General features: G+C 39.5%; 2 protein-coding genes across 3 annotated transcripts in view; one reads left to right on the top strand and one right to left on the bottom strand.

The window, feature by feature from the left end:
- Window positions 1-4,230: 4,230 nt before the first annotated feature.
- LOC132665217 (uncharacterized) lies at window positions 4,231-16,227 on the bottom strand. Its single transcript, XM_060611982.3, has 2 exons — window positions 16,116-16,227; window positions 4,231-4,461 (listed from the first exon to the last, which is right to left on the bottom strand). Exon 2 carries the CDS (start codon window positions 4,438-4,440, stop codon window positions 4,249-4,251), a length of 192 nt encoding a protein of 63 aa, XP_060467965.3. The 5' UTR covers window positions 4,441-4,461; window positions 16,116-16,227; the 3' UTR covers window positions 4,231-4,248.
- The window catches only part of SLX4IP (SLX4 interacting protein), a 182,366-nt gene continuing 179,296 nt past the window's right edge, over window positions 15,689-18,758 (top strand). Inside the window, exon 1 of one of the 2 annotated variants that reach the window (XM_060611968.3) lies at window positions 15,689-15,941. The gene's annotated coding sequence lies outside the window, so the exon portion shown is untranslated. Of the gene's footprint in view, window positions 15,942-17,009; window positions 17,470-18,758 lie in introns of those variants that run through there. The other variant, XM_060611964.3, reaches the window with a different exon arrangement.

Genomic DNA, 18,758 nt, shown 5'->3' with positions numbered 1-18,758 from the left:
GCTGAGCTGGAGTCCTGCATCAGGCTCTCTGCTGACAACTCAGAGCCTGGAGCCTGCTTCAGATTCTGTGACTCCCTCTCTCTCTGCCCCTCCTTTACCCATGCTCGCGCGCGCGCTCTCTGTCAAAAGTAAATAAACATTAAAAAAAGGGGGAGGGGGGCGCCTGGGTGGCTCAGTCGGTTGAGCATCCAACTTTGGCTCAGGTCAGGATCTCGCAGTTTGTGAGTTCGAGCCCCGCGATGGGCTCTGTGCTGACAGCTCAGAGCCTAGAGCTTGTTTCACATTCTGTATCTCCTTCTCTCTGCCCCTTCCCTGCTCATGCTCTATCTTTCCCTCTCATAAATGAATAAACATTAAAAAATTAAAAAAAAGCACAAGAGAAAAATAGACATAGGACTCAACATGAAGGGCATCCAAGATGGGACCCAAGATGGGACATCCAATATTAAAAAGAATATTGATAGTAATAGCTTGAGATAATTCAAGTAATATGCAAACTCATGAATTCATATTGTCATCAAAAACAAAAACCCTCATTGCTGTTAGGGCACAAATTTACTTTTATAAAAACTCATAGATGGAAGTAAGCACTTATCTTGCTTTTCCTGATAAATGCATTTTGAGGGAAAACTGAATACTTGACGAGGTAAAGTTGTTCCAGCTCATAAATGGAGAAGCAATGATAGAATTTGAGCAACATCATTTTGCAACTCCTAAGGAAATAATGTATTAGACTATTGTGGTGGTTGGCAAATTACAGCCCATGGGCCACATCCAGCCCGCTGCCTATTTTTGTAAATAAAATCTTGGCTCATGCTCGTGTATCATGTACGAATGCTTTTGTGCTACAATAGAAAGTTGAATAGTTGAAACAGAGACTGTATGGTCTGCAAAGCCTAAAATATTTACAATATGGTCATTTATAAAAAAAGTTTGCCAATTCCTAGATTAGAGCAATGATCATAAATAAATTTTATAATAGATCTTATAATGGAGAGATCAGACTGATAATGCACTTTAATCTTAGCAACACTGAAAGTGGATCAGACAGTATACGTGAAACAGTGATTTTACTAGAATGTCTACCATAGCACATCCATGAAGTATTCTTTTTCAAAGAAAAAAAGAAAGTAAAAGCAGGCCTTCTGATCTAACTACCAGATTATAGGAGATATGGGAGAGTGAGAAACTTGTTAAGTGACAAAATGAGGACTCAGTCAACCAAATTCAGAATGTGGGGCATTCAAGAGGCAGATTGGGAAGGGAAATGGAGTGGCTGAAAAGAGACATATCTATCAAATACAATGAGTGGACCTTATCTGAATTCCAATTCCAACAAACCACCTGTAAAATGAGATTTTTTAAAAGACAAATTGGAAATCTGAACATGGCCCTGAGTATCCAATGGTAGTAAAGACTAACCACTAACTTTTTCAGTGTGATAATGCACTTGTGGTTGTATGTGTATTTATCTTTAATGTTAAAGAGACATACTGAAGCTTGGGACTTGCTTTAAAATATTTAAAATATCAAAAAGGGGGTGAGGACAGAAAGATAGATAAAATAAAACTGGCAAAATGTTGATAAGTATGAAAGCTGGGTGATGGATACTAGAGAGTTGAATATACTATTCTCTATTTTGGGGTATGTTTGCAATTTGCTATAATAAAAGTAGAAATTAAAAAAATAATATGGGACAAATAACAGCACATTATTTTGATAGAATCAATGTTTAATTCATTCTAGATGTTTTTTGGTTTTTTTTTTAGATTTTATTTTTAAGTAATCTCTATACCAACATGGGGCTCAAACCCACAATCCCAGGTTCAAGAGTCACATACTCTACCAACTGAGCTAGCCAGGTGCCCCTAAATCTGGTTTTAACATTTGCTCGCCCTAAACCTGTTTTAATATCTGTTTCTGCTTGCTTGACTGGCATTGTTGGTCTCTCTGAAACTTCTAACTACTGCAGCAATGACATCCAAATCTCTTACTGTATTTACCTTAACGTTGTAGAGATGTTTTCTCAACTTTACTTTCCAAGAATACCTCAATTAATAATAATCCTTGTATTTCTTTTCACAGAAGGAGAAACTGCTTTCTTTTTTTTCTCAAAATTTGGCTATTGCAGACCCCCAATCGCTTATGACAAGAATTAAAGGAAAAAAACAATGTCATAAGTAATACACAAACACACACACGCGCGCGCACACACACACATTCTGTCTCTCTAATGATCTCATTACAGTCTGGAAGAGTTTACAGATAAAAATCAAGCATCTAATAAACTCTTTAACTCCCTGCTGCTCATGTCCACTAAAACTCCCTTTATAAAAACAAATCTTACATCTTTTATAAATACAAATCTTACACAGAATGTCTTAAGGTTATTCTTTTAAGTCATTAAGCTTCTGATATTTTATTACCTGTTTTTTTGTGTTAAATAATTGTCTATTACTTTAAGCTACCCTCTTCCCTTTCTCTTTATGAGCATTTATAAATAAAATCTTGATTTAAAATAATGTAATTTTGGGGGGCACCTGGGTAGCTCAGTCAGTTGAGAGTCTGATTCTTGATCTTAGCTCAGGTCTTGATCTCAGGGTCGTGAGATCAAGCCCTGCATTGGGCTCCTCACTGGATGTGAAACCTACTTAACAACAACAAAAAATAACGATGTAATCAGAAATTACATTACAGTTTTATCAGAAGTCAAAATTACAGACCTCTTAAGAATGTGGAAAATCACAGAGGTTGTCCTTCTATAAGAAGCAGACCCTAAAATGACCTAGCTTATGCCAAAATTAAAAGCACATTATTACTCATCTGATGGTCATAAAGGTATATTAAGATAGAAAATGGTCCATAATTATAGGGCTACAGTTCTCCATCTGGGGCCAGATCAGTTTCATAATTCAGGGTTTCCTGAATTTTAGAAAAATAATACAGCATCTAGCACCTATAGCCAAAATAATATAGTGTTTAATACCCATAAGCAATATAATCATAATGCTCATAATCAAACACAACAGTATTTCTGCAGTAAAACTAAATAATCATACTGAGTGGAATAAAGACTGTAAACTGACTCAGTCAGCTAAGATTAAGTTTTGCTACCAAAGGAGTTATAACAAAACTTTTTGGATTTTAGAACTTATTGGATATTGGAATTATAGTTAAGAGATTATAATCTTGAATTATGTAACTATATCCTCTTATTTCGGTGACTCTCAAAAGTAACATTACTTCGAAGCTAAAATATTAGATACTAAAAATATTAGATACTAAAGAAGGAGTATGTGGCGTTTTATTAGCTCAATTGGTTAACCATCTAACTCTTGATTTCAGCTCAGGTCATGATCTCATGGTTCGTGGGATTGAGTCTCATATGCTGGGCTCATGCTGTCAGTGCGGAGCCTGCTTGGGATTCTCTACCCCGCCCACCCCCGCCCTCCTGCCCCACCATTCCCCAGCTTGCTCTCTCGCTCTCTCTCTAAATAAATAAATTAATTAAATAAAAACTTTATTAAAAATAAAAATTTTAAAAATAATAAAATAAAAAATAAAAAAATACAATTAGTTTTATTTGCCTTGGAAAGAAACAGAACAATAATAAAGGAGAGAACTTTTGCAAGTTACAGATTTGTATGTTCTGGGATAGACTTTTGTCAACTAGACAACTACTCTTTTGGATACATTTATGATCCTGGTGACATTAGTGAAAAGGACAGGACAAGTAATGGACTGCATGCCCTTTCTCCTTTCATCCAAATGACTCTGCCAGGCAAGTGTCAAAGGTCTTCATGGAACAAACTTTCCTAGAAGCAATTACAGAATTAATATTTTGGCAATGGGTCATAATAAAAACAACAGGTATGTAACTTACCAACTTAAGCTTTTTCTTGCCAGAGCTCTGTACTTAAAAAAATTTTTTTTAATGTTTATTTTTGAGAGAGAGGGAGAGACAGAGAGACAGAGAGACCGACCATGAGTGGGGTAAGGGCAAGATAGAGAGGGAGACACAGAATCCAAAGCAGTCTCCAGGCTCCATGCTGTCAGCACAGAGCCTGATGCAGGGCGCGAACTCATGAACCGCGAGATCATGACCTGAGCCGAAGTTGGACATGTAACCGACTGGGCCACCCAGATGCCCTGAACTCTGTACTTTTTTAAAGATTATGTTTCCCATTGCTGGAACATACCTTTTGGTTGACTAGATTAAATCAAACTTACCTGAAGATTCTAAGCCTGCTATTTCCCTTGGATGTGACTCTTCTGAGGACGTCCAAGTACTGGACTATCTGGCTCAGAAATGTTGTCCTTATTAGGCATTTGGAAAACAGGGCTGCTTTTGATTCTGTGCCATCCCAAATGTATGAGCCCGACTAAAGGTACCATAACAACCAGAACTTTGTAGTCTCTCCAGAAGTTCTGAAAGCTCATAGTACTTCAGCATCAGTGCACCTAAGAAAAGGCCAATAATTAAAGACAGGAACAAAACAACTCCCTCAAGTTCTATCTATGAACCACCACAAGTAAAATATTGCACTGTAATAAAAGTAGACTATTAAAACATTTTTAGGTGTAATATAGTTTACTGTTAATTAAAAAGGATATGTTGTAGGCTCAAAGGGATAGCAGGAAGTCAGGCTTGAGAACCTTATAAAGCAATAAAACCTTTATTCAAAGATTGTAAAGGCACCACATTACCTGCTAGAAAAGCTATATACATCTTTGGAAATGCTCACGCATAGATATCGTTTTCTTTATATAATTAACTATACTTTTTCTGAGCCGCAGTAAACTTAGATTTAAAAATAATTACATTTAGTCATTATTTTAACTGAAGAATCAAATGGTAATCCTTAAATATGTAGTAAGAACTTAGATTCTGCATTCCGACACATGTAAGTGATGGTGTTTCAATGGAGATTGGGAGAGTCATGCATAGATTCTAATTGTAGCAAACAAATTTTGGCATGGACTCTGATTTGGGACGAATTAATGCTATTTCCATTTATGTCCTGAAGCACAGGATTTTAGTGGTTGCCCTTATCACTAATAACTCTACCACACAGGGGTCTTCCCAGTTTACATGGAGAAATTGGAGCTAATAACTTGCATGGATTTACAAAGCTAATTTGTATTAAAGCAGATTTCTTTCCTGTCTTTGGTTTGTAAAGCCTGGAGTGTGGCCCAGGAAATCTGTTTCTGATGATCTGTTGGCTTTGGGAACTCGAGTCTGGACAACCTTTAAAGACTTCTTAAACTTTTTTATTTAAGGGACACTCGTTAGGCTTTAGTGATTAGCTTATAGACTTGCAATAGTACGAACGGACCCACTTCCCAAGTTCCTTTCTGAGCATAGACAGACAATAAGGGCTGCTCCATCATCTGTGGGATATACTAAGAATTACGTCCAGTTGCATGTAGATGAAATTTGGTACATGCAATCTGTTACGTTATAATAATTTTGTATGAATGCCATTAGAAAAATATCTCAACAAAACTTACTTCTTTCCAAATCAAGATTAAAATATACTGCTGGGGCGCCTGCGTGGCTCAGTCAGTTAAGTGTCTGACTCTTGATTTTGGCTCAGGTCATGATCTTCTGGTTCGTGGGATCGAACCCTGTGTCAAGCTCTGCATTCACCTTGTGGAGTCTGCTCTCACTCCCTCTCCCTTTCTCTCTGCCCCTCCCCTCCCCTGCTCGCATGCGCACTCTCTCTCTCTCTCTCTCAAAAATAAATGAACGTTAAAAAAAATACAGCTAGTGAGGTGAACAACTATCTCAGTGTTCTGGGTATATTAAAAAATAAACGGCTCAGAGTTATGCCTATGTACATATATCATTTCCAGCATTAGAAACCATTTCTCCCAGTGTCCAAATTCACATTATATAAGGACTTTGTCTGCAAAAGTTAAACTACTAGAAAAAAACAATGGCCTAGTTGGCATTCTGTGGCCTTTTCCTGTTCTAACGTGCTCTTGTATCCTATACACTTTCTGCAAACCTTTAGGGACCATACTTTTATTGACATATTTATGTTCTATCTTTGGAGAAAGCCTATCACAATTAATTGTATCATTAAATTTCATTGTGAAGCCCACTATACAAAATGCTTTTGAGATTTGAGGATACAATAAAACACAGTGGTCTGGAATAGTGAGGGAAGAACTATAGCAAGGATTACGTCGTAGAGGGACAGAAGCTGCACCAAAGTTACCTGGCTTGTGTTGCGTGATGTGATATTTTTGTCCACAAAATACCTTCAATTAAAGGGTTAGAAGATAACATCATTCATATCTAGTTTCATCAGCACTTACGGTGATTCTAACACCTCTGAACTCTCAACATGAGGTTATCAATTCACATTACTTTAAAAAAAAAAAAAATTTAATGTTTATTTTTGAGAGAGAGAGAGAGAGAGAGAGAGAGAGAGAGAGAGAGGAAGACACAGATTCCGAAGCAGGCTCCAGGCTCTGAGCTGTCAGCACAGAGCCAGACACCGGGCTTGAACTCATGAACTGTGAGATCATGACCTGAGCTGAAGTCGGACGCTTAACCGACTGAGCCACCCAGGTGCCCCAAGTCACATTACTTTTGATGGATGGCATTTCTTCTATGCAGTTTACTTCTCCATGATCTCTAATATAATTCAATATTTGTCAGCTTTTTTCCTGAATTATAAACTTTTAGGGAAATAGTTTATAGAAAATAGAGTTGTCTGTATAAAAGAATATAATAATAAAGTTGGGGTGAAGAACTCAATAACTAAAATTCAGAATAAATTAAACTACGATCTGTAACAGCAATGTTTGGGCAAGTGTACAGAAGAGCCTCTCCATGTAAAACACAGTATGTGATGTGATGTACTATGAACCTTCTTTGAGAAGAATCTTGGATTAACATCAAGTTAGCTTACACTTAATGAATCTTTGGTCATCCATGGGTTAAGGACAAAGGAGGCACTCCATTTTATTTACTCTGTGTTGAACAGTCTATTATTTGTTTCCATTAGGATAATTTAAGGATCCATGCATCTTCTTATACATTTAGGTTGAGTTAAATCTGGGAATTAGTTTTTTTGGTTGAAAACTCATCATTGGTCAATATCACTGAGGCCCAGTAACAGACTTCCTGGCTAGTAAATGATGTAGACTGATCTAATGATTAGTTGCTTCTGTGTATGCAACACCTACATGCTCCCATTTCCTCAAATTCTCCATATGTCATATGTTGATTTGGGTAACGGGAGTGAGAGGCTGGTAACTATTTTCCAATGATTATTCTGTTGTATTCTGAGAGGTTTGGAAATTGGTCAGGATCTAGAGAGGGCTTTTTACTTTATAAAATGCTTTTATTAGAGTTTTCACATTTAATTCACCTAAAAACACTACCACACTGTATACATAACTGTCCATCTCCACCAAGCCTGATGGAACTGGCACTCTTTTAAAATGGTACAGGTAACTTTAACCTCCTTTTTTTTTTTCATTTAATAGGTTTTCAGCACACTACATGTATCCAGTAGGCTGAAAAACCAACTTCCCAGGACAAAACACATTAAACTTTACTAACGAAGGCTCATTGTTAGTTTTAAGAAAAAGACAACACAGTTTTGAAATTTGATGTTAGATGTGATAGTGAGGTAATGCATTCCTTATTTTGTTCATATCTTCTTGTGGAGGTTTAAAATATAATCAAACATATTTTGGAGGTATAGTTTTAACATTTTTTTTTCTCCTCAATTCTTCTGTGGGATTTTTTTCAAAATGATAATTAGCATAACTGCCCATTTCTAATAAATATAATATAGGCTTGCTTTTTAATAAAGTTAGAAATATAGAAATAAGGAAAAGAAAACTAAAAATGTCTGTTCTCTTTGCAGTTTAAACAAAAATGTGATGATGATTTACATGCTGTTTTATAATCTTTTCTTCCCCCAAGAATATAAATCTTCATTATCATTTTTGATAGCTTTATAATTTTTGGTTGTATGGAAACATGCTAATTTGATAGATCTCTGATTGATAGAAATTTGAGATTTGTTTCAATGTTAAATTTATTCCTAATTACGCTATGGCAACAAATATTCTTTTTTATTTTAGAGAGGGAGAGAGAGAGTGTGCGAGCCAGGGAGAGCAGCGGGGGGAGAGAGAGAGAATCTTAAGCAAGCTCCACGCTCAGCACTGAACTGGACACTGGACTCAGTCCCACAACCCTGGAATCATGACCTGAGCCAACATAGAGTCAGACGCTCAACCAACTGAGCCACCCAAGTACCTCTGGCAACAGATATTCTTGTAAATATTCCAGAGTCCTTGCTTACAGTTCCTATAATATGCTGCTTCTCAGGACAGTATGAAGAATTACCAGATGTCTTCATTAATTCATTTTTCAAATGAACTTACGAGGTTTTCTAAAACTCTTGACTTTTACAAAGGTTCATGATGTTGAGCAGCAGGGATATTGAGATTCAATTTGGGAAGTGGGAAATTAAGCTATATGCAATTTATCTCATGATGGTCCTTCCCTCAAAACACTTGTCAAGTCATTCCAAGTGAGATGGAACTATTTTACTGACACCAGAGATACCTGAGTCTGAAACAAAACAAGAATGTGCTCAAAATGATCAGGTTTGATGATCAGTAACAGGCTGGTCCCTAAAAATAACTAGTCCTTGCTGTTTATTCATTGAGCTTTTCAAGTTTGCTTGGACTAAAGCAGCAACAGAAATGAGAGCACAGTGATTTTTCCTCCTTGCTACCCCTGTTTGGTGTACCTGCAACTGCCTTTTTCTTATCTTTTCTGAATCTTTTTTTAATGCACTGATAAACAAAAAAGGTACAGGGCTTTTAGAAATATGAGAGAAGGTAAGAGAAGTAAAATTACCAAGTTTTAGCTCAACTAAAATAGCATTTAGAGTTTTACTCATTGAAATGCTTTGTGTTAAGTTTAAAATACACTTACAGGCAATCTTCCCACAGATTATGCTTTCATATAGTCTTCTTTCAAAAATATATACTTTGCATTATTACAAAGGTTTCGTAATTTTTATCTCATTTTGTTTTCATAGCAGTTTTATGAGGCCACTTTATAAATGACGAAACACTAAATGATTGATTTCCAAGATTACTGACAGTGAATTGTGGCACTCAACTTAGATTTTGGAGTTGGTCTGGTAGTCTTGGCTGGTATTCTATTAAGCTGTTTTCAAAAGTCAAGAATTAGTGACCCAGCTCTGGCAGTAGAGTTAATCAGAATTTCCTGTGCAGGATGACGGATGAGAAGAACATTCTGAGTGGATCATGCATACTTGAGAGTCACCAAGGTCAACTATCCTAATGCGTTAAGCCTGGCATGTTTTTCTGATTCTCATGTCAGGTATGTAAAGGGTTAACAGTAGTCTTGTGCCAAATCGTCCAGAATTAGAGTCTATATCCTCCAAACACATATCTGTGACCTACTAATAGTTGAGATTAGCTGGGCTAATTTTAGTTCAGTTTTCTTTAGCGTAGTACTTAGTACAGAATGAATAGCAAGAGTTAATGAACCATAGAATGGGGAGAAGTTTGCTATCTCTACCTTAATAAAATATTATAATCTTCTGAGTACATAGAAATAGAAAAACCAAGAAAGGAAAGCACTGAGTATATTACTGAAAACTACAAATATTCTTTAAAGTTAAGGCATTACTGTGTCTAAAGCAGCAACTTTCCCAACCCTTACTTTGTATTACAGAGATTATTATCTCTTCAATTTCTACCACTAAGGCCTCTGACAGGCTTGCTGAAGCTTGTTACATTCCAAGCTAACTGAAGGTCTCTTGGTGATGGAACTGGACAGTAAGGCAAAGGACAAAAAGGCAATTAAGCTTCTTACAAAATCCTAAACAGCTTGGCTCTAGCTATCAGTTTACTCTTTCTATGTAGCATCATATTAATTAGAACCATCAAGTTTTGTTATTAGCCATTACTAAATTAGGCCTACAATAACCTGGATGCAGGAAATAGTCTGAAAAGGGTTAGCATTTTGCCTACTGGGCTTGCTGGACGCCATCTGCTGGTCTTTTGGACGCAGTGTAAAGGTAGATTCTTTTTAGGTTTTCATTGCTGCTCTGCTTAAAGTATTTGAAAAATAGTAATTTTTAAAAACTTCCACCAAATGTAATTTAAACATGAAGAGGACATTAGACAGAATGTTAATTAATTTAATGAGATCTTGTGCCTATGACAAGAGATGGAGTTTACTGGAACTATTTCTTTTACAATGTTGGCTACAGTTATTTGGGAACTCTTCATTTTTCTTTCTTTTTTTAATGTTTATTTTGAGAAAAAGCACACTAGTGGGGGAGGGGACAGAGAGAGGAGAGAGAATCTTAAGCAGGCTCCATGCTTGGCATGGAGCACAATGTGGGGCTCTATCCCACAACCATGAGATCATGACCTGAGCCAAAATCGAGAGTTGTATGCTTAACCGACTGAGCCACCCAGGTGCCCTGGGAATTCTTCATTTCTGAGCTCCCAATCACTGATGCTAAAAATATCCTGTGTTTAATACGGCAGTTCAAATGTTGGCACTTTTTGTATACACATTAGAAAGGACTGTGTACTGTCTTCATGCTTACTCAACTGGCACACTAGAGACCAACAGTTTCTTTTTTCCCCCTTTTATCAACTAAACACAGTTTGCTGAATTTTCATCTTGTCACTACTGTCAGCTCTTGATGAATTGAATGGATCATACCTGAGTTCTAAAGTTTCCATTTGGCAAAATCCTATCATGGCTCTCTCCCTCGATTCAAGGTTGGCTTGACCTACACCCAGTAGCTACAGTGCTTGACAGCACAGCTGGTCAGTAGTCAAGAACACAGTGAGGGTCGGGGTGCCTGAGTGGCTCAGTTGGTTAAGTGTCCAACTGTTGGTTTTGGCTTAGGTCATGATCTCACGGTTTTGTGGGTTCGAGCCCCACATTGGGTTCTGTGCTGACAGCGTGCAGTCTGCTTGGGATTCTCTCCCTCCCTCCCTTTCTGCCCCTCCTCCACTTGTACAGTCTCTCTGAAAATAAATAAGTAAACTTAAAAAAAAAACACAGCAAAGATCAACATAGTTATTATGAGTATTTTATGGCCTCTGCTACCCTTCTCCATTACTGTGAATTCAATGTCTTTATACATAAATAATATAGTGAAAGCATCACAAGTTTTGTAGAGGAGCTTTACTAACAGTCCAAAATGTAAACAGTGAGTGAGTTATGAGGGACTAATGAGGAAGAGAAAATCAGTTTATTGCAGGCTGTGGCTCATCGGAAAGATTGTAGTTTTTTTTTTTTTTTTTTAATAGACTTTATAGAGTTTATACACAACACTACAACTTTTCCATTTCCTTTCTGTTTTTAAACCTAGCTGCCATTTGATGCTGAGGTTGCTGAGGGAAGAGGAGTGGGTATCATGTTGAAAGCCAGATTGTTCCAGATTAAATGTGCAGTTAATTGGCCCCTTAGGGCTACCCCTGGTTAGCTCTGATTTCTATCTTCATCATTTTCTTTTTTTTAATTAAAAAATTTTTTTGAAAGTTTATTTATTTTGAGAGAGAGAGAGAGAGAGAGAGAGAGAGAGAGAGAGAGAATCCCAAGCAGGCTCCACTGCAGTGCAGAGCCCAATGTGGGGCTCAAACCCACAAACCATGAGATCATGACCTGAGCTGAAGTTGGACACTTGACCAACTGAGCCTCCCAGGCTCCCCTATCTTCATCATTTTTAAGAGCTCTATTTTACTCTTCACCTTTGTTTCTGCAGCTAACCTACTGGCCAGAAGAAACTGTGGCTATTGCGTATTAGCACCTTCAACTTCCTGTCCCACGTATAAAAACAGACCCACCCATCTTAGCTCTCATCTTAACCTCTTTCCCTGCATCTCTTCAGGGTTCTAACTCCACTACCTCTCTTACATCTCCCACCTCCCACTTATAATGGGGTCTTCCTCCTCTGCAAAACCTATTCTTCCCCATTGAAAAGAACGAAAACAAATTCCTAAAGCAACTGCTCTTTATTAGTCTCCCTTCTAGCTACTACACAATCTGATTCCTTTCAAATAATGAATCTTCTCCTAGAGTCACTTCCCACTTCCATTTTCAAACTCAAGTAATGTGCTTTTGTTCCACTCTCCATGGAAACTGCTCTGACTGTAAAGATCACCAGTCTCTCCCCTTACTTGATCTCTGAAGCATTTTGATGTGCTCCGGAAACTCCCTTAAGTACTTGGGACTCCAGTCTGTTCCTTCTCAGTCTCCTTTAACGGCCCCTCGGGTTTCCATCCACCTATTCAACTTTATCAGAGATTTGTCCTTGGTTGTCTTTTCCCCCTGTTCATTTCCTAGGTGGTCTCATTCACATCCAAAGCTTCTATTATAACGCATCCACTAACGACTACTGCACTTTCATCTCCAGCTTACACCCACATAGCCAACTGCTACTCTTCACCTTTACCTGTACCCACAAGCAGTCTCAACTCATCTCATATAAATATGAATCCTCTTTCATTTCCAAACTGCTGTTCAACCTTATTTCCTGTTTTGGCAAAAAAACCCAAAAAACATAAAACATTTCCTGTAAGCCATTCAATTCTGGATATAGTTGTCTCTACCCTTTTCCTTATGTTCCTCATCCTATCAGTCACCCAGCCTTGCCATTTTACATGAAACTCTTATATATAACCTCTTATCACAGCCATAGTCCTGACCCTCATTCACATGACATCCTTGCTTATAATCCAGTGGCTCTCAAAATGTGGTCCCCCTCACCAGTAGCATTAGCATCACCTGGGAACTTATAAGAAATGCAAATTCTGTGGCCTCCTCTGACTTACCAAATCAGAAACTCTAGGGTGGGGTCCAGTAATCTGTGTTTTAACATATTCTGGAGAGTATGTTAAATTTTGAAGTTAAAGTCTGAGAATCACTGTTCTACTTTACTCTTCACTATATATACTCCACACACTTAACAGCCATCTTGCAAAAACCCCACATCTGGTTGTTATCCTTTGCTTAGAAGCCTTTAGTGATATTTTTGTTAGAAGGTGAAATCTAAATTTCTTAGTACAGCGTAAGAAGCCCACCAGGATCTAGTTCCTGTCTACCAGTTTTCAGAAGGTAAAGCACAATCAATCATTTTCGTAAGAATGCACTGTCTTATAGTGTGATCAAGGGGATGAACTGTGGAATTCTACTGCCTGAGCTTTCCGTCTCCACCCCTGCACTTTACCACGAGCTGTGACCTTGGATGAGTCACTAACCTCACTAAGCCTCAGTTCCATCATCTGTAAAATGAGTGTAATGACTTCCACATCACAAACTTGTTGTGAAGTTAGCACAATACCTGGCACTTAGTCTGGACCCAGTGATTATTGGCTATTACTCTTATTTTGATTATTTCAAAAGGAATAGAGCCAACCTCGAGTGTAGTAAGAACAGAAGAGGACTGGAATGACTGCCCAGACTAAGGGATGTGGTCCCCATAAAGGAGGCCTGCTTCTCTGGGCAGTTTGAGTTAGTCTGGAGGTGAATAAAGATACCCTGATTCTCATGAAAGAGGTTCTGAGATCTTTGGGGCCATTTTGATTAGACAGGGGTGGATCGATAATCAGATTCCAGGATGTTATAGGAAAGGTAGCAAACTCCTACAGTGAGAGCCAGGAAAGCAAATTTTGAAGGAAACAGGAAAATTCAAACAGAGCAAAGCAGCAAAAAATAGGGTGAATAATTTGTTTCTCTGATAACAGCTAACAGAGTTGCTGAGGGGTTAAATATTAGAGTCCTAGTGGACTATATTTTCAGAAATGTTGTTGGTTACTTAAGAGCAAAGGTATTAAGTAATGATGGGAATCCAATTCTCACTACCACAAATTAGTTATCATCTTGGGCAAATCACTTCTCTCCTGCCTCAATTTAATAATCTGTAATATCAGCTATATTATGAAGATCACTACATATTTATATTTATTTATTGCTTAGTAAAGGGTCTAGCATGTGGGAAGAGTTCAATACATGGCAACTATTATTAGTGGAAGTATATTATCTTTAATACAAATTAACAGAAAAAGGCACCTCTGGAGATTCCTGCTTGACCAAAGCAATTGTTTATTATCACCTAATATTTCAACTATAATACTTGGTTATAATTTATAAAACTGAGAAATATTATAAAGACGTATCTCCAAACAGTGTTTATATCACTTAGGGCTTATCAATTTTCACTTCCAATATGTGTGAGATTAATTTTATTTGAATGTTTACTTAGTGTCTGTTAGGTGCTAGCAGGACACTAGGCTGGGTGGGGGATGGTGTGAGTGTGGTGGTAACTACCAAACTGAATAAGGCATGGTTCCTGTTCTCAAAAGAGAATACAAGCCTGAGAAGAGAAAGGTACAATCCAAATAAAACATGATTAAATGCTGTATTCGAGCAAAAACAACAACAACAAAAAAACAACCCAAACTGTAGAGATTAAAAGTCTTTACCAAGTTGACTATTTTCTCAAAACTTCCAGACTTCTCAGTTTCTCCCCTATCTTCCATCTATTTTTACATACTCCATCTTTGGTAGTAGCAGGGAGTCAATATCTATAAAAACCAGTAACAGCCACCCACTGCAGCAGGAGGTAGCAGCCATTGTTTTTTCTCAGTTATATTCTCAGCGCATAACAGAAAGTGGAGCGTCTTCCTCCTTTTGTCCTACGCAGGGTTTCATTCTTGTGCTTAGTTCAGATGTCACCTACTCAGAGTCCTTCTCTGAGCACTCAGCCTAAAGTTTCTTCCCTCTTCCACCACCATTATTCTCTAGCACATCCCACCATTACTTCTGAAGCCCTCCCATTGTGCTGAATGCTGTGATGTGCCACCTCGATCCCCTTTAAGAATGAAAGGCTTATTTCCCCAGCTCTCCGGATTACTGAGACAGATCTCAGTTGTCAGTCCCTTTACAGGACACACTTGGCTGAAGACAAGGGAAGTCAGGCCTTCTTTCCAGGGCAATAGGCATCCAATGACCACCCAGGTATAAAGACTTGGCTCTTCCCTCCAACTTGGGACACCTCTGAAGGGCCAAACCATCACCTAGAGTTCCCTTGGGACTGAACTGCAGCTTAACTTTTTCTATCCACCCATTCCTGCTTCCTTTCTTCCTTGGTAAGATCCAGAAAAATCCTTCCTAATAAATGTCCTGCCCACAAATCTCCTTCCCTGGGAACCCACCTAGGATAATCTGGAAACACTTTGTTCACTGTTAGCGTACTTGTTTATTGTTCCCTCTCCTATCACTAGAATATAAGCTGTATGTGGTCAGGGACTATGTCTGTCTTGGTCACTGACGAATCTGCTAACTCAGTGTGTGTGTGTGTGTACGTACACACAATTATATATATACGTATACAACAAATGTGGATATATAAATATATGGAGGAAGTTAATGAATGACTAAACTGCCAGAATTGAGAACCTCTGAGACAGTTAGTATTTGGGCACCGTCCTATTGGAGAAGATAAACATGACGCAGGACGTCTTCATCTCAAAAGGATTCCGTCCCCCTAATGTCAAAAGTCCTGTGAGTCCTGCTTCTGCTTTCACGCAGTTGGCACTAACCCTGCTGTCCAACAGTTCTGACTTCCAGTTCCACGTCAGAGGGTGGCCGTCACCTCCCACATAGACACAGGCATAGTGTGCTCTCTCCCTGCGAAGGAGTGACCAACAAGTCACACAGATTTCAGCTAGAAGGTGGCAGCGCAGGTGCAATCGGTGCTTTCACTGGAACACCTTTTCCATCTACTCCACGGCGTGGCCGCGCAGATGCGAGGGGAAGAGGGTCTACACCTGGAATTCTTAGCCGCCCTACCGCCATTCACATTCCCTCCAGCTGCAAGTATTTACTGCCCATGGCTATTTTAAGGGTAGGTCTTTAATTTTATAAGGAGCCGGCCTCCTTGTCCCCGCCCCCAAATATCCTTCAGTGAAGACACGAGTGACCTTTCTGAGAGGGGGCAAGGGGCACCAACAAGCCCACCTCCCCTCTCTTCGGCCAGGTAGAAAGCAGGTTTTTCCACCTGAGGTTCCAGAGCTCTCACCTGCCCACCAGCCGCTGAGCCTCTCTAGGCCACCGCCACCAGCTGGCCCCAGAGGCCGAGCCGCACCGAGCCGCCGCAGCCTGTCCCGGCAACCTGCGCTCGGGGCTTGGAGACGGAGCATGCGTAGTTCTGTGGTTGGCGCGTGCGCTGCTCAAAATCCGCTTCTCCGGGTTTTAGTGAGGGTCTCAGCCCTGAAAGCTTTTGGCCCAGACCGAAAAGGGCCAGGGGGCGGAGCTTATTTAGCATCAGTCTCAGCAAATGTGTTGAAACCAAAGAATTTAACATCAAATGGACTTGTTAGGGCACAGTATCTGCCTCATAGCCCGCGTTTAGGAGACATTTATTGAATGAATCACACAGTAGTCAACAGTTCGCGGTAGTCTTCCGTCCTCCCAGACTTGACCAATCACAAGGCGCGGTTCGTTTTCAGCGCCAGTTCCTCGCCGCCTTTTTACGTGTGCCTTCAAAACCAGGAGAAAAGGATTGGACTACCACCACGTCCCCGCATCGCACTGGAAAGTGGACATGCGCAGTGCGAGCGGGCCACATCACAAAGCTTTTGCCCTCAGCTCTTTGTAGGGGGAGGCCTACGGGGAGATTAGGAGTCCGCCAACACTTGCTGTCCTCAAAGTGGATAATTTTGGCGCTCTCTCCCCGTCCTGTTTCTTAGTTCGAGGACAAAACTTTCATTCTCTTGTAGCATTCAAAATAATTATGGAGGGAATTATGTTAATCGCTATTTTAGAGTTTATCTGGTATCGTGAAAACCACCTTTACTTTCCAACCGTTTTTATAATGTAATTCTTGTGTTAGTAACTTTCCGGTATCAAGAAGCTCTGTACCACAAAAAAGTTGGGTTTTCTTTTTCTCTCGATTACCTCTGCTGTCTAGCACTATGGGTAATGGAGATTCGTTACCTGCCAATCCTATTCACTGCGTTCCTAGTCTCTGAATGGCCAGCCTTGGTCGCCATTTTTGTTTTGGGCTGTCCTTGAGAAATGAACGGTGGCCATTTTTCTTTCGGGCAGATCCTTCGCGCTATTCAGGCCCCTCACCCAGTGTTTCGCAGCCATCTTAACTCCTGGTTATGGCTTCAAGGCGACAGTGAGGCTGCCCAAATCATCTTGTGTTTGGGCAGCGGCAGCTTCCCGTCCCCCCCCCACCCTACGCGCGGGGAGACCCTGGGAAAGGGGAAGTAAGGCCGAAGGTTGAGTCCCCAAAGCACCTGAAGGTGGGCTTCAGAGCCTGCTGCCTGTGTAGTCTAAGTTTGCTCAGCCAAGTACTACTCCACCAGTGACCCTGGACAGTAACAAAACTAATAAAAGCCCGAACCCAAACCCTGCCACCATCATAGGTAAGAACATGGAACTCCTGACAACCTGAGATGGTCCTTCACTTGCACTGAACTATTTGCCCATCTCCTCTCCCCCTCTGTTTTTTTTTTTTTTTTTTTTTCTCTTTGATTTTTGAGCCTTTTCTGAATTCTTTTTCCTGTGCTTCCACCTTTTCCTCGTTGTTTTCAAAGTGCTAAAGAGTTGTTAACAGAGGGTGCAAGAAACCTGGGCTTGAAAGTGAAAGTATTACTCTGGGTAATTTTTTGTTTTTTTTTTAGGACAAAATCAGTGAATGGGCCAGGTATTTGTATCAAACTATGGTTGCCGACCACGATTTATACAAATACAGTCTCAGACATTTTTAGGTTGTGACATAAATACGGATTGTGTTTGTATATACTGCCCGTTCATTTATTCATTGGATTTATTGAGTACCTGATGTGTGCTAGACCATCAAGATTCTGCGGTAAACTAAACAAACAACCCCTCTCTCTCATGGAATTTACATTCCAACTGACCTCGACAGCTACTAGGTTGCGGCGAGTCACAATATTCTATGGTTCTTAAGCCACAAGACTGACAACAAGTATCCCCTGGCTTCTTTCTCAGTATCCTCACGTTTGTTTGTTTGCTTTTACCATACTAGGGGTAAATTGTATTGACACTTGTTTCTTGGGACCTAGACACCCCCATATTTGAAGACCAGTTGGCTAATTTGATGATCAGTATTCAAGGTTTAGGGTCTTGCTCAAAGTGTGGTATACTGACTCTCATCACCTGGGAGCCTTTCAGAAACGTTAGTTTCAGACTCCATCCCAAGACCCACTGACTCAAGAATCTTTTCTAGGGAGTGCACCTTAAAGTTCAAGGAGCATTAATTCGGGGCATCAGCTATAGACTGTCTCTTTTAAACCTGCGGTTCTTAAACAGTTCACAATGTGTTGTTTATTCCGTGTTTTACATGCATCGGATATGTGACATATTTTCCTTTGCTTTTAGTTATCAGTTTGATGTCCGAATGCCAATTTAGATTCTAAAAAGCTGAGAATTTGTCATTCTGGTATGTTATGTAACTGTTGCCATGGCGACACCTGTGTGCACATTTTTCCTCTGTGCATATTTTTACTTTTAATTTATTAGAAGTTGAATTCAAAAGCCTGCATGTGTTCAGTAGTTCAGTATTGATTTGGAAAACCCTGGGCCATGCTTGACCAGTTTTTGTGGCATCTTGCTCTCTTCTGTCTTTTCAATGAGAAATCTAAATCTCATTTGTCTCAGGAATTCTCAATCCTAGCTGCTCCTGAAAATC

Source organism: Panthera onca, chromosome A3 (assembly GCF_046562875.1).
Source record: "Panthera onca isolate mPanOnc1 chromosome A3, mPanOnc1 haplotype 2, whole genome shotgun sequence".
NCBI lineage: Eukaryota > Metazoa > Chordata > Mammalia > Carnivora > Felidae > Panthera > Panthera onca.
This window is presented reverse-complemented; position numbering and strand designations above follow the sequence as displayed.